The sequence below is a fragment of the Ptiloglossa arizonensis genome, chromosome 9 (genome assembly GCF_051014685.1).
Source record: "Ptiloglossa arizonensis isolate GNS036 chromosome 9, iyPtiAriz1_principal, whole genome shotgun sequence".
NCBI classification, from domain to species: Eukaryota; Metazoa; Arthropoda; class Insecta; order Hymenoptera; family Colletidae; genus Ptiloglossa; species Ptiloglossa arizonensis.
The window spans coordinates 22,909,353-22,925,089 of NC_135056.1; the positions used below are offsets into that span (position 1 = coordinate 22,909,353).

Sequence of the window (15,737 nt, forward strand, 5' to 3'; positions counted from 1 at the left end):
GGCGATAAGGGCAAGTCCGACGCCGTCGACGAGAAAGAGAGCCAGGGGTTGTTCGAACGCGTGCAAAGTAAAGTCGTTCTTTGGTTCGTTAGGTCGTAGGAACGGTAGCCAAAAGCGGGCTTTCCGCCTTACTTACGAGATTCGAAGGTGAAGAGATAACCCGGGAGTATTATTCACCGGCGAAGAGTACCCGGTAGGGACTTTCGGAGGAGAGTTTTACAAACGCGACGACGTTCCCTCGCGTTTCGCTGGCGAGAACAACGCGACATCGAAACCGGTCCGAAGCGAAACGATTCGGTTTCGCGCGCTCGGTGTTGTCATTACGATCTCGTTAAAGACAAAGTTTTGCACACCTCATCACGAGGGTAAAAGAGGATGCCCAAGGGCCAGTCTATGGATGGCCTTCTCTTCGAGGGTACAGAATGGATTCGAATTCCCAAGGGTGAAATGGCTCATTCCGACGCACTTATCCGGCGCAAGCCGTAGATAACCATAGATTAATGGGGCTCGGTGACTCGAAAGGCGACGGAAAGAGAGACGGAGAGCGGCGTCGAACGAGGAAAGAAAACGAGAGAACCAACGAGCCAGCCCAGAAGCGGATAAAGACACGTGTCCCGAAAAGAGAAAAGAAGAAAGGCGATCCATAAGAGAGGGCGTTATACCTTACTCGGCGACCTCGTTGATTTATCGTTTATTGAGAAATATGGCCGTTGCTTCGCTTCCGAGAATTAACCCCCTTCTTCGTTTCGTTTCCAACGTTCGACGGACTCGTCCGTAAAAGCGAGGAGAATCTCCGCTATTATTAGAGTTTACCGACGCGAACGATGCGCAAAATACGCGCAATTTCGTAACGTCGAAATCGGAAGGAAATTTTCACCGGTTATCGAACAATACTACGTTGATACTCCGGGCCTTGGGCAGTCTTCGAAACTCCTCGAGGTTTGCGCCAAGTTGATGGACTTTGCTTAATGCAAAGCCGACCCGCAGAAAGGATTAGGCTGGCTAAACCCGCCAACAGAACCTCTGGCTTTCTCTGTTCCTCTCTCCGGGTATTTCACCCCTCTAGGATGTTCGGGATATTCGGTTATCGAGTGCTACCGGTCAGAAGGAGACGCCGTTAGAAGTCAAACAAGCTGCCCTGAGCGAGATAACGCGGCTAGTCGGATCCGTAACTTACCCGGTGGTAAGAAGGTTAGTCCCCGGTTTTTCAAGACTCCGAGAAACTCTATCGAGGAAATTAGCGTTCCCTCGTTACCGCGAATTTCGACGTTAGGCCGTACGTTTCACCGTGCGACGATAAAGCACGGTTTCCCGTACATTAACCGAGCCAAGAAGTTTGCAGCGCGGGAGATCCTGCATCTAACTTTGTACAAGATTTGGTAATTAAACCGTGGCTCGCGCAAGTTTGAATTATCCGTGTTCGGGGTCCTGCGCCGGAGAACTCTTAAGGGACCGATTCGTCGATTAAGCTTTCGAAGTATCCTACCTTTGAATTTCGTCGAGGCTCGAGCGAGCCTCGGTTCCCTCGAAAGTGTCCGAGGACGCCTATTCGAAAAATACGCGAGCACGCCGCGTATTACTCGCGTGGCTTTGATTTACCGCGCGCTTACGAAACGAAATCGATCGAGCTTACCGAAACGAACGCGTCGGTTGAGTCGTCTAATGAGTTTTACCCGCTTAAACGGATCTCTTTAATTGCGAGCTTAATTTTAGGGTTTACATTCGTAACCCTATCGCGGAGAGGGGTCGCGTTGTTCCACCGTAGGGCGCAATTTATTAAATTCGTTCCGGAATAGGACTCGATTCGTTGCGCAGGAGTCGCGATGGCCGCGTAGATCTCGCGGTAACGAGAAAACGATCGTTCGGCACGGTGTGCCGCGATGCTTCGATTTCGATCGTTACCGCTCGCGTTACAGTTACAGCCGTAAAATTGATTTCAACGATAGAATTAACATCGCAACGATCTACGGTTTCGGATATTTTTCGAGCAAATTACAGGAACGTCAACACCACCGTTGGTGTCCCTGTCATCCACAGCGGTCGGATGGCGTACACGCATCGAGGGCACCGCGCACTCGTCCGTGCGTAAAATCGAACGAGCGGTTTTTCAACCCGTTCCGCGGTAACCCGTGCTCACCGGTGTACGTCCGTTGTTTCGTTTACCCGTGTTCCCCTGGCTTCTCGAAAGTTCGACCAGGGTAAAGAACAGAGTTCGCGGACGCGGTGAAAGGTTTCTCGGATCGTCGCCGACCGGGAAAATCCTTATCCGACGAGTCCTTCGAAACGTCGCCTCGCAGCGAGGCGGGTCGACTCGTCCCGAGTGTTCGAGACTGCTCGTAGCTTGCCCGGAGCTCGATCACGAGGAACGAGGACGAACCGAGCGAAACGAAACCTCGACGTGCCCGCCGGTTACAGTTACGGTTACGGTTACAGCCGCTCGATAACTTCGATATTCGATACCGGTACATGGAAGATTTCGGAGACGGTAGTCTGCCTCTCGACCGGCCATACCGCTACAGGAGCTACTTAACGATGGGAACTTAAGTACCGGCGTAATTCCCGTTTAACCCTGTTCCCTTTGACGGTTCGACAGCTCGTAGATCGAACCGACTTAGCGGACCACGGTCGTCCACTTCCGGTACGGGCTCTCGACTACGCTCGGTCTGCATCAGCCCCGTTCGAATTAGCCGGAGTTTAGCCGGAATTATGGAGTACGGTAGCGTACTTCTCGACGATACTCGTCGATGAGTACGAGTACGTGCTCACCGCCGGATCGATCGACCATCGGCCGGTGCCATAATTGCCAGATTTTCCCGTTATACGTACACCTATTCGTTTCTCGCCTGGCTCTGCCGAAATCGTTTCGTCAATTTCGAGCAGGATAGAAGAACCATCGCGTTTCGAGCCGAGACTCGCGTTCTAAAAAGGAATCGATCTCTCCGATGCGTGTGCGTGGCGCGTGGCGCGTGGCGCGTGGCGCGTGGTGCGTGGTGCGTGGTGCGTGTGCGCGCGCGGGCGCGCAAACGTTCGTGCGAGCGCGTTATAGTTCGTTGCCGTTAACTGGCAATTATGCAGATTGGGAGCTTAGCCTTTCGAAATGGGCATCGATCGTGTCGAGCGTTCGTACGTTTATGCCGGCGCATCCAGTCAATACGCTTCCGTGAAATGGAGATAATCGTACGTCGAATCGTGACCGCGATTTCCTTCCTCCTTCTTTTCATCGTTTCGTCGTTTCGTCGTTTCGTCGTTTCGTCGTTTCATCGACCGACGTCGGAGTTATTTTCCCGTGTTATTCGCACCGCGAGAATCGCGATCCGTAGCCAAGTTCGAGCTCGAAACGCGGGCGTCAATTTCGAGAGACGAGAGCCAGCCCGCCAGGCTTTTCTCGCAGTCGGTGATGTCGTGGCTGATCCTGGAGAACTGATAAGTACCAGCTCCGGGCGAACGGTAGATTTATTGCCGTGCTCGTCGGTTAACCTCTCGGTACCGCCGTTCTATCTTTCCTTCGAGCCCGGTCCCCCACCGCCCTCGCTCCTCTTACACTCTCTCTCTCTCTCTCTCTCTCCTACTTCTCGGTACAGTTCTTGCCCTCGTCTTCTTCCGCGACCAAGAACGATTCGTACCTCACCGCCCCACTCCCGGACGAAACTCGACTTCCGTTTTATTGGCGGAAATAATCTTTGATGTGATTGCGCTTTGCTTCGGAACTTTTTCTCTCCAGCCCGCGGGGGTAACCGACCGATCGATTCGCGATACGAAGACCCGATTGAACTTGAACGCCACGAACCGCTCTTCTCTCCTCCGCGTATATATATTTACGATAACGTTTGCTTTTTTTCTTCTCCGGCATCGTTACATTATTGATGCAGAGTCGTATTAGCATAACGCCGTAGAATATCGGCAAGAAAGAGTATACGCGACAACGGTATCGAGTATCCGCGGAATTTCCATGGGAAAAATGACGATCGTTTTCCTCCGCGGAACGAAGAGTAATGCGTTTCGATTGTTCGATAAGACGCGTCGTTAAGGAACGTCCCGACGATGAGGACGCAACGGGCGACCGCGCCGCGTAGAAATATCGCTCCCTCCGACCCCTTCGGCAATACCAACAAAGCCGCGTTCCCGAAGCTATCAACGAGCCATCGCTGTCTTAATTTCTTCGTAATCTGCGTTATTAATATAGCTTAGGGTCGCCGGCGCGTAATTTCGCGCCGCACAGAAACGAATCCTACCGCTCGATCCCTGAACGGCGAACAAACCCGATGGGCCGCAATTTCTGGTTTGCAATTTATCAATTTTCGCATCGCGAAACGCGTCGCGAACTTTTTAGGCCGGTAATTACCAAAAAGTCGCGCACGTCCGTTCCCGATTCTTGAGTCCGCGCTCGGTTCGACGTCGATGGGACGCGTGACATGACATAGAGCCCGTGAACATTTCCATGTCACAGCGCGGCGCATGGTCGGACAATGAGTCGCGCGATTCGAGACGCCGCGCCGCACCGCACCGCACCGCACCGCGCCGCGCCGCACCGGGTTGTGTATTATCGAGTGGCATTCCGACGCGCCTCCGGAGCGACATTTAGATAGCGACGTCAACTGTCTGCAGGGGTAAATCTGTCTTGGAAGCAAAGGCAGCGCACTTCCCCCAAACGCGCCGACGACGAACCCTCGCTACCGAACCGAGCGAATTCACTTCTGATCGAATTAGCGCGTCACAGTTCCCTGATACCCCGACAGTCTGAATTAATTAACAGGAGAACGCGTTAGGTAAGCAGCCATTATCGAAATAAAATAGCCGGATATGAGACGTCGTGACGTCGGACAAGCTCCGACAACGAAGAGATACCATTCATTTCGATCGTTACCGATTCGTTCGCGTTCGCGAAATAGTCGTTACCGCGGAAAGTGATTCTCGAAGAAGCGTCTCTCACGATTCACGAACAGAGTTTCGCCACCTCCGTTTACGAAAAAATTGTGTTCGCCGGCAGTCTGCCTAGCGGCGTATCGAGCAAACGCCTCGACGCGAAGGAGCAACGTCTTGACTCCATTAACTTCACACTTAGCAGCACCTTAGGAACCCCGGTGCCGTCGGAAGATCTGATTAGGGGTTCGAGTCTTTGCTAAACGCGTTAGTCTCCACTGTAGAACGTCGAAGGGGGTGGGAGTACAGCGCTCCATCAGGTGCTAGAACGGCAGCTCTGCGAGGAACCAGCGTGGGGTGGCAAAGGTGGGAGCGGTTGTCCCTCCATAGTTTGATGCAAATTGAGTAGGAGCACCACCAACTACCAAGAATATAGACGCTTTCTCTCCCTCTCTCTCTCTCTCTCTCTCTCTCTCTCTCTCTCCGTTCTGTTGCTCCGTGTGTCTCGGTAGGGACTCTAGCGGTGATCAAGTAGAAAATTTATTCTCTGCAACCTCCCCGCCACCGCTGCATCTCCTCCCCATTTCTGGTCTTGACTACCACCGAAGTGTTGCCGTTTGGGGTTTCTCACCCTCCAGTTTCGTACTCGCTCTGTTTGCCGACGAATCTCGGAGGCTTGCTCTCGACTCGGCAACGTTCAAAATCGCGACGCGGAGAGCGGTGAACGGTGAACGGTTTAGCGGAAAACAACTTTTCCAGCAGCGTTGTCGGTGGTACCGTTTCGTTCCACTCTTTTCCCGCCCTCGCTCTCTAACCTCGAAAGAACTAGGATTTCGACTCGTTGCGAGTACACCTAGGAAGGAGACTACCGCGAACCGTTGTACGCAAAGCCGTATCAACGACGCTAATGCCCAAAACGTTTAGCGTTACATCGACGCAATCTACTTTGCGTATCTAGTCGGAAAATCACAACACCGTTATGCTATGATCTTCCCGCTTTCTTCTCTTTCTCCGCCGTGTTTCTCTCTCTCTCTCTCTCTCTCTCTCTTTCTCTCTCTAATGTTCCCTTTTTATGGCGCACGATTCGAGGCTGCCCCCGGGATCGATTTTACTTCGCACCATGGCACTTATCGTACCCCGTTACGGTGGAGCATTGCTTTTTATGGCGGTCCATGCTAGATGTTCCGATCGCTCTCTGGTTCTTTCGCTATTTTCTTCCCCTCTGGTTTCCCGGCATACCCCCCTCTGTTCGTTCCCCTGTATTCTCCGCTCTTTCGCCCTTCCGGAATCGCAGAATTAAAAGAATGGAAAATCGAAGGGTGATCACCGTCGTTCGGGATGACGGTTACGAAGGCGAACAGATGGTATCTCGATTCATTTTTGATGACGCTAAATCATCCCCGCGACGCGCATCGATCGAGATTCCATCGTAATAACGCGCTCGAAATATTGGAAACCGCTCTATCGTTTCCGAGGAACCGGTCCGATGGATCGCTTCTCAAGAATCGAACGACGAAACTCGAAACGCGCACCGATCGTTATTTCGAGACCGGAACTCGCAGCGATGGCCGACTCGTCTCGACTCGACTCGTTTCGAATGCCGCGAATGCTTTGCACGGTCCTGCAGGTGCTGAAAAAAATCACGTCTGCATTTACATAAGCGCCGGTATAAACCACTCGGCAGAAATCCCGACATAAAACTCGAACAGGATCCCAGCACGGGACAGCGCATCCGTTGAATACGCAATGCCCGTATGTACCCGATGTACTGTCCCTCTCCCCGAAAAAATGCTTTTATTATTCACCGGCGAGTTACGATACCAAGATACACCCTTCGCGTTTACACCTACCCGGATCGCTGGCATCGCCTACGTCGTCGAGACTTTCGGCCAGAATTTAAATCGAGCGACGAACAACTCGGTTTACGCGTACGCGACGCGTTACGGAATTAAATAATAACGGGGCCCCCCGCCCCTCGTATCCGCGCATTTATTTATCCCGCTGAGAGAAATCGCGGGAACGGACTCGTTCTATCGCGGTCGATACGAAGTACGTATAACACTCGGAGAGCGATGTTCGCGGCACCTGACAAGAATTCCAAGGAGTCGCGTAGCCTGACAAAACGATTCTCGAGTCCCCACGCGGATCCCGCTGGATCTATTGTGCTCGTTGGAAGCCAGCCACCCTTATGATCCTCGCCTCCGTGGCTCTTTAGCATTTTCGGCGTATCGGCCTTTATGCGGACGCCGTGTTCTTTGCGCGCGGTTCGAGAAAAAATTGACTTTTAAGCCGGCAATAAAAAGAAAAATGCGAAATCTTTGATTTTAGAGCTGGCTCCCCGCGCATCCCTCGCGCCCATCGAGGCGACAGTTGGTCGATCCGTATAACCCTCGCGGCAACCTTATTTCTCTTATATCGCAAGCGAAGCACGTTCATACTTTGCCACCATTCCGAAATCTGCGTGTCTACGGTACAGCAGCGTGTAGCGCGACGGATTATTAGAAAATCTCGTGGATTCGATACGTTGAATTTTAAAACGCATTAGGAAATTTCCAGAGAACGGAAAGGATGAGGAATATTTTCTTCGTTCGCGGGAACGATATTTATCGTGCACGGTGACGAAAGATTTTCGGAATCGTAATTCGGGTACGATGCACCGTTCGCGAATCGAGCGAATCGAGCGAATCGAGCGAAAGATTTACGTCTCGAGGAGCTCGAAGACGCTCTCGGAAGCTACGAGGCACCGTTACCGTTTCGCTCCTTGTTTTTATTTTCTCGCAATTTCCTCGACGGAGCAGAACGGAAAGCGGTTCCAAAAGGAATTAGCGCGCTTTACTACTTCGCCAATCTCCGACAGCCCTTGAACAGACTTTCTTCGACTCTTTACCGCTCTCGGGTTTTATCGACCGTGCCGATCGCGACGATATCGGGCCGCTTCGACGATACTCGTGAAATACCAGTAGATTCGCGATCCGCGATCCGCGATTCGAGTAAATCGGTTGCGATTCTTTCTTTCGTCGTACGTATCTTCCCACCTTTTCTCAATTTTCTTTTCACAGATTCTGCATCGGCGACAGATTTTATTTGTACGAAAATAAAATCTTGTGCGAATACGATTACGAGGAGAGGCTGGTTTTCGCGAATATGGCGGTACATCCCCCTCCGACCGCGACCTTGGCGCAGATCAAGAGACAAGTGACGCATCTTCAGCCACAGGTAATCGAACCTTTCTCTTTTAATTAGAAAATTATGGATTTTTCGAATCCGTGGAAACTCGGATCGGAAATCACGATCGCGTTGGTCCGATCACCGGGCGGCCGCTTGTCCCGCGACAACGCGCAATCCTCTACAATGCGGTTTGACATCCTTTGACAGCGATACCGCTACCGCTACGGACGCGGTCATCGATAACGCGTTTCCATCGCAAATCCGTACACCAGCCGTACAAACGTATCGCTTCCGCGGCTAACGTTGACCAGCTCACTTTGAACGTTACCAAGATTACGATCATCGGACGTTCCGGAAGGTTCAAAACTCCTCAAGACGCAACCCCTTAAGGTGGGTTAAAGTGGCAGGTCGCTCGTCCTGACCCTCTCGACAACAAAGGACTCCCTCGAGGCTTCAGCTATGCTTTACCACCCTGCCGTCGTCTTACGAGTTAGGATATCGCGTGTCCTTATTAATTAAGCTCGCCCGTTAAGCAAGCCTCGTCGCATACCACCGTAACGATCCCTCCTCTCGAGCGGCACTGGAACGTGCGAAAGAATTTACTCTTTGAACAAGGATTCGTCGGTGTCTCGAGCGGAATTACCCGACCGAAATTTCCGAAAAATAACCTCCGTACGATGTTACGCGCGTCGTTCGGCGACCGGCGATCGACGATCCAGAGGAAACAACGACAACGACGATTCTTACTTTCGAACGATCGAAAGATCGAGCAACTTTCTTCGATAACTACGCCCAGAAAGCGGCCCTTCGCAAGTTGGAATTATAAACTCGTCGCGTTAAGCCGTTTGGGTTTCTTGATTATCTTAAAGCAACAGCCGTGCTTCGAAACAATATCTTAAGCCTCGCTGTACGGAGGACCTCGTCCCGTCTGACCCGAGGAGGATCCGATCCACTTAATCCAGCCTCCGTCTTGCAAGGATGTTTACGTCCCCTAAGATGCTCGCGTCACGTACGGTAATTTACCAAGTGCAATATTTACCGATCGACGGCCGTTCGCGTTCTCTCTCTCTCTCTCTCTCTCTCTCTCTCTCTCTCCATCTCTCGGACGAGAGTCGATCGAGGAACATCGGTGAATCAAAAAACCGTTCCACGATCTGGCCGTTTTTTCTTTGTCCGGCGATCGTTGGGCAAAGTTTCGAGACGAACTTTCAAGACTGGTCGAAGACCCTAGATTGCCGTCGCACACGCTCGAATTGTACGCATGCACGGAATAACGAGGTCCCCGAGTCTGATGATATCAGACTCGGCAGCGTGTACTACTTATAATATGCAAATTTCCACCCCTTAGCCGGCCTGCCAGCGAGCTGCGTGTAATTCAGGGGTTGGTAACCCTTGCGACTCTATTTCTATACCGCGTAAGCGTTCGTGTTCTTGCGCGTCGAAGTTCTGCGCGCGAGGGTTTCGTTCGATTAATATCGCGTCGCGAAAGACGCAAGGATGCGTGCTCTCGGAGAATCGATCGACGTTCGATCGTTGGACGGGCGTTGAAAAAGCAACTCGAGCCGTGAACCGAGAACTCCGATCGAGGGCTTCCCGACTTTTCTCGTCGTTGCAGTCTCGTCCTCCTCGGTATCGCGGCGAACGCGAACGTGGAAACGAACGGTACGAAATCACGAAGCGCAGCGTAAAATTGTTCGTTCTTTGTTATTCCGTGGTAGGAGAACCGTTCGTGGAATATCGATTTCGCCGGAGGGTTTACGGCTCCGAGGGTTATAAATGACCGGTGCGCGAAATAACGGGACGGTAGACTAATGCCAATAATCGGCGCGGCATGCTAATGTCGTTTGCGCATCTATTACGTTAAGCCTGATGGATCCCTCTTGACGTGTCGTTCCCGGAGCGTGAATACCTTCGATCGCGGAGAACGCTCGAAGGTGTCTGCCGACCCAACATCGAGGGCCGTTTCATTTCCTCGGTGAATGTCGCCGTGACGTTTAGCATCTGAATGGAAAAGACGATCGTCGGGGCAGCCGGTGCGAGCTCGACGCGCTGGATAACGTCGGATCGCGAATCGTCTCTCGTTAATTGTCACGGACGAACGCGAAACTCCGTCCTGCTCGAAACCGTATCTGTACAGACCCGGCACGGCCTGTCGTGCCCACTATCGTACCTTATAGCTTTCCGTGTCAATGGAAACGTCGATTCCATCGTAACGCCCACCGATGTAAACGTTTCGTTCGCCTCCGATAAAAAGACCGTGGAAACGGACCGTGGAAACGGACCGTGGAAACGGATCGTGGAAACGGATCGTGGAAACGGATCGTGGAAACGGACCGTGGATCGATCCGGAACGACGATCAACGGGAATTAGAAAGGAAAGGGTGGTCTTCCACCGGGTTCCTGGAATTAGACGTCGCGACGAAATGTAAAGTGTCCTCGGTGCTATCTCGGCTTGACAAAATCGAGAGGGAAGAGCGGAAAAGAAGGAGCGAGGGCGTTAAGATTCTTAAAAACCGCGAAAAGGGGCTCCTCGTCCCCGGTCGAGGCAGCTGCCACCCTTACACTTTCCTTAAGCCGTGGCTATGGGAATGGCAAAGTTGCCTCGAGCGAAGGAGGAGAACGGTAGTTTTTCTGATTGCCTGAGAACGGACAGCTGTCCCGATCTTTCTCAGCCACCGGTACCGGAGCTCGTTCGCGGTAAGATCTCGTTCGGTTCTTGTAAATAATGCCCCGTCGTGCCGCGTTTACGAATAACTCGAGCGTGCCGAGCGATCCGAGGTAAACAGCCAGGTAATGGAGGATGAAAAACGAAGAGAAGGGAAGAAAACACAACGGTCACGACCCTCGATAAATTCAATTACCATCGACGCGTCGTTCGGAAAACAGTCGACGGTTTCCGTAGCACCGGTGCTCTTGGCGAGAGATCCCCACGTTCGAAACGCGTTCTCGACTCGTCCATCGAAACCGTCATCCGGGACTTTCGGCGCGTCCGGAAAGACCTTCCGATCGATTCGAGATCGTTAGAATCGTTTTCGTCGCGTCGCGACCAACTCGGTTTCAACGACGCAATCTCCCCCTCTCGACGGAGACGACTGTAACGCGTTTAAAAATTGGCGAGAAGTCTTATTTCGATCTAATTTTCCCCTCGAGACCCAACGGAGGGAGAATGAATCGGAACGGGCCACGAGAAACGGGGGGAGAGAGAGAGAGAGAGAGAGAGAGAGAGAGAGAGAGAGAACGCCCCGCACCCGCGCCCACTCCCGCGCCCGTTCCAGCTACCAAGGTAACGAACAAGGAGAAGAAGGAAGGGTGGCACGGAGAAAGGGAGGGAGTTCGAAACGATTATCCGAGTTTTAAAACAAACTCTCGAGTGTCTGCAAAGTCCCCCGCGAATCAGATGGTTGAAGGGGGTAGGACCAGGGAAGGAGAAAGCAGCGTGCCCGAGAAGGAGGTTGCGGGGGGAGATAATATGCTAATGCCGAGACGAAGACTACATGGGAATTTAAGAGGATCAATGGTGCAGTACGAGATTCCTACGGGGAATAAGGTATTACAACGTCTTCTATACTTCTTCCAGACGATTAGGCCCTCGAAAGTTCGCGAAACGTACACCGGCAGTCCGAATTAAATCGAACTTTTCGAATATGCGTCATCCCGATCGAACACAGGTGTACCGAAGCGTGTCGTGCTCGACGAAACTACGGAGGAGAAGGAATCTCGGAACAAGCGTTTCACCGGCAGAAAGAAACCACCCACCCGTAACGCGTAACCACCCCCTCTACGCACGGACGCGAATTTTTTCGTAACATCGCCCCACGTATCCGCGTACGTCGTTACCTACGTTCTCGTTAACGACCGTATCATTGGATGCACCGCGCTACGCTGAATTTCGCGTAAAGCTTTCGCGTAGCCCTTTGCCCGATACACGCGAAGAAAACTCTCATGGGAAAGCCCAGCTTGCGAGCTTACGCGAGATTACGAGTTTAGTTGCGAAACAACGGAACGGTACGCGTCCACGGCTCTCTTTCGTAACGATTATTACTCGTACTGCGCGCTGGACCCGCTTCCACGCGCGTTCGCGCGCGACAAGAAACTCGCTGGAGAAGAACCGAACCCGAGTATCTTTTGCAACGATAGACGCACGTTTCCGTTCGAGACTCCGTTTCGCGAATATCGCTTCGACCGTTTCAGCTCTCTCGGGATTTTTCCTTCGAAATATCGTATCTACAGCCAGCTGCGAGAACGCGTATACACATACGTATAATATAATACATCGAAGAATTTCTACACCGAAATTTAATTTTTTGCATCTTCGATTCGACCCTTCGTTGCACAATAATACATTATAGTCGTCGAGAGCACGGTTTCGCTCGATTCTTCGACGATTACGTTACCCGAATTAACTCGAGCAATGCCGCAAATCGTTAACGATGGTACTCGTGGAAATCCAAATCCTTCGCGATATAATAATCCCTGGTAAAATAGCGCGGCTCGTGGCGTTCCGTTCCAAATGACCCTCCTTCGATAAACGACCTACCTAATTCTCATCTCGTACCCGTGGCCGTGGGGTAAGCGGGAAGAATGGAGGTTCCGCAGGCGGTGAACGGTGCGGAGGGTGGCGTTAATTTTTGCGCGTAAGAAAAGCAGCACCGTGGAAGGAACTGGCTCGCACCTGGCCGGTTCCCAGCCACGGGAGATCAACGGACAAATGACACGCGATTCTCGCCAGCTCCCGGCAACCCCCGGATGCTCCGCATTTACCGTCAGTTACAAACTGCCTTCGCCTTCTCGTCGAGCCGCGATTAATGTCTTATTCGTGGGCGAGGAGCCCGCGCAAACGATTCGCTCGCACCGTTGCCTCGATCGACGCTCGAAACGCGGTATCGCGGCACGATCGCTGCGAGGGACTCGATAACGACTATTTTTCGCTTCGCGGAACACCGAACAACGGGCACATCGCGAGACCCGACCGAGTCGACGACACTGCGCGTACTCGTGACACTCGATACCAACCAGGGGATGGTAACCGGTCTCGTTCGATACGAAACGAATATCTCCTGTCACCAGGAGACACGATACGGACGACACCGGATCTACAGGGCCCGGTAAAGACGACGCACGCGCACTCTCTCCGGCTCCAGAATCCTGAAACCCCCTGATCTCCGAAAAGCAAATACGACGTACCTTCGGAACCGCGGTATCCTCGTGACGATTGGAAATCTCACGGACCCCTGGAACCAACGAATCGTCTTTGCGGGATTTCGTCTTTTGCGCGCGAAGAACCTTTCTACCAAAGATATTTCTACCTACTCGCGGTAGCGAGTCGGCGTCGTTCGATCGCAAAGACGGCGGTAAATCCACGGGACGACAATTTCTCCTCTGGCAATTGTAGATAAAACTTGAATAAGTCATAGACTTAATTTAACCCGTGGTACCGACCAAACGGCGGTCCGGAGTCTTCCACGGAGATTTCTTAATTACGCGCAGGGTCCTGCCGGAGAAGAAGGGAAGAAACAAAGAGCGGTGGTCGAGGAACGAAAGAGATAAAACGGAAGGGCGTTGTATCGAGGAGAAAAAGAAAAGGACGGTGGTCCTCGTTGGTGCGCGGAGCTGGCTGAAAAGGGTTCTCGTCGCGGCAAGAAGATTTAGAAATTCTTGCCGGGGAGTAAGTCGCCCCTTACAGCGGTGATAAAGCATTTCTTTAACGGCGCTTTGTCATTTTTATCGTAATTATTTACGAGTTAATTACCGGCCCCGTCACTGCGCGAATCCTCTCCCGTCGCTCGTCCCATCGGACTTTCGAACGGGCGAGTTTACGGAAGAAGAAGCGCGTATTTCCGTTTCGCGGCCGTGTACGAGCGACAACGAACTACTCGCGCGCGTTGCTCGCGACGAAAGTTCGGTAATGCTGGGGAAATCGTGAAAATAAGAGGTTCGTTCGTTGCGGAAAAGTTAGCTCGATCAACTTGCGGGGTAAAATCGTGGCAAGGAAGGATCTCGTCGAGAGGGGCTGAGCCGCGAGCCGCACGGTCTGTCGAATTTTAAGCCTGTATAATTTAACACCTTTGCCGGAGAAACTAAGAGAAACTGATGGCGAAGGGAACAGCGGAGCTAGAGATACGAAGTTTGAAGTTTTCAACGGCACTTACCTATCCTAGCGTCGTCTCGTGTTCCCCGCGGTACCCTCTACTTCTCCCGCGAGCACGCTCTCTCTCTCTTTCTCTCTTTCTCTTGCTCTGTTTCTCGCCAAGCGAGAATTCCTTGGGTAGACAGAGACGACCAAACACCGTGACAAACGGCGAAGAGAAAGAAAGGAGAACCAAGAGAGGATATCGAGAGGGGAAAGATAGAGAAACGAGAGGATACGCCCAAGTTGAGTTGCTCGGGCAGAGTTGAGATACAAGTTCGTTCTTCTGGGCTTTTGTTTTTGGAGTAGAACCGTAGACGCGAGGGGTACGAGAACGAGAACGTGAACGAGAACGAGAACGAGAACGAGAACGAGAACGAGAACACCGCGTCTAAAACGAATTCGTTAGTAGCGCCAACCCCTTTCGCTGCGAGCACGTTTCCCTCTTCCGAGTTTTAAGTCTCCGTGGTGAATAATTGTTCGAATCGGATTAAGGCGCTACCTGGTCGATTGATTGCGGATGTAATTATGGAACTGCGCCTAGGTTCCTTCCGGTAACGTAGATTTACCGTCGATTAATACCAGCTTCGAAATTGGCCGATCGCGATCTTTTTAAGTAATTCGATTTTCAAGCGGCTACAATCGTACGATTCTTTTGTGTTTCAGACCATATCCACGGGAAGTCCGCAAAGACACGCAAACGGAGAGACGACTCATAACCACAACGGATATCCCGCGCCAGCGAGCTCGAGCGCCCATAACATCCTGAACCCTATGAATAATTTAAACGGCATCAATGCGCAAACACCTTACGATACCAAATGACAAACGAAGTAAGCGCCGGCGTATCGATCGAATCGCGAAAGCGTTGCCAAATTTGTTCAACGACGCGGACGTGTCTTCTATCGTCGTCGCCACTTGTCGTAGCACCCACGTTCCGAATGTTCGCTTGTTACCGGAATCTCGGTAAGTCTGCTTTTACGATCGAGAAAGAGATCGTTTCGACGACGAAATCCCCCCTCCCCCCCATAGCCCACCCCCGGCCAAGTTACAAGTTCGCCGAGATTTTCGACGCGAAAGATATTCTCATCGACGTTTATTATATACCAAGAGACGGTGCTTATCGCGTCGGAATTTTCACGTCGACGAATCGGTGAACTCGAATCCGGAACGAAAGGGTTCGCTCGCCCGCTAGTTTACCGAATTTCTCTCCGTCGCCTCGATTTCTTCCGCGCCGCAACGTTGCGGCGACCGTTGCGTGCGAAACTCTCGAGGCTGTTCGAAACTATTGGTGCTGTTTAGACAAAGTTTAAAATAGACTGTAAAAATCAAGGGAAGAAGCGCGCTCGCGCGCAGAGAGAGGCGGCAGGACGAGGTTAGAGCTCACGGGGAAACAATGCGGGTAAACCGAATGCTCAGGGGTGATCAAAGTTTGGCCGTTCTTGCAGTCGACTTTGCTGTCCGTTGCGGGTAACGCCGGTAAATCTAGCTTTACCGGACTACCGGACCAACGGACTACCGGAGCTAGAACTCGAGGAATGGCCACGGGGTGAAATTGGTGAGCGAGGTCGGCTCGGCAGAT

The 15,737-nt window shown here is 52.1% G+C and overlaps 1 protein-coding gene across 3 annotated transcripts in view; it reads left to right on the forward strand.

The window, feature by feature from the left end:
* Positions 1–15,737, forward strand: part of LOC143151099 (LIM domain only protein 3) — a 76,446-nt gene extending 60,709 nt beyond the window's left edge. For all 3 annotated transcript variants that reach the window (XM_076319911.1, XM_076319910.1, XM_076319912.1), the window contains 2 exons: positions 7,920–8,076; positions 14,822–15,737. In XM_076319911.1, coding sequence (XP_076176026.1) covers positions 7,920–8,076; positions 14,822–14,980 — 316 coding nt within the window. In that variant the 3' untranslated portion in view covers positions 14,981–15,737. The remainder of the gene's footprint in view (positions 1–7,919; positions 8,077–14,821) is intronic.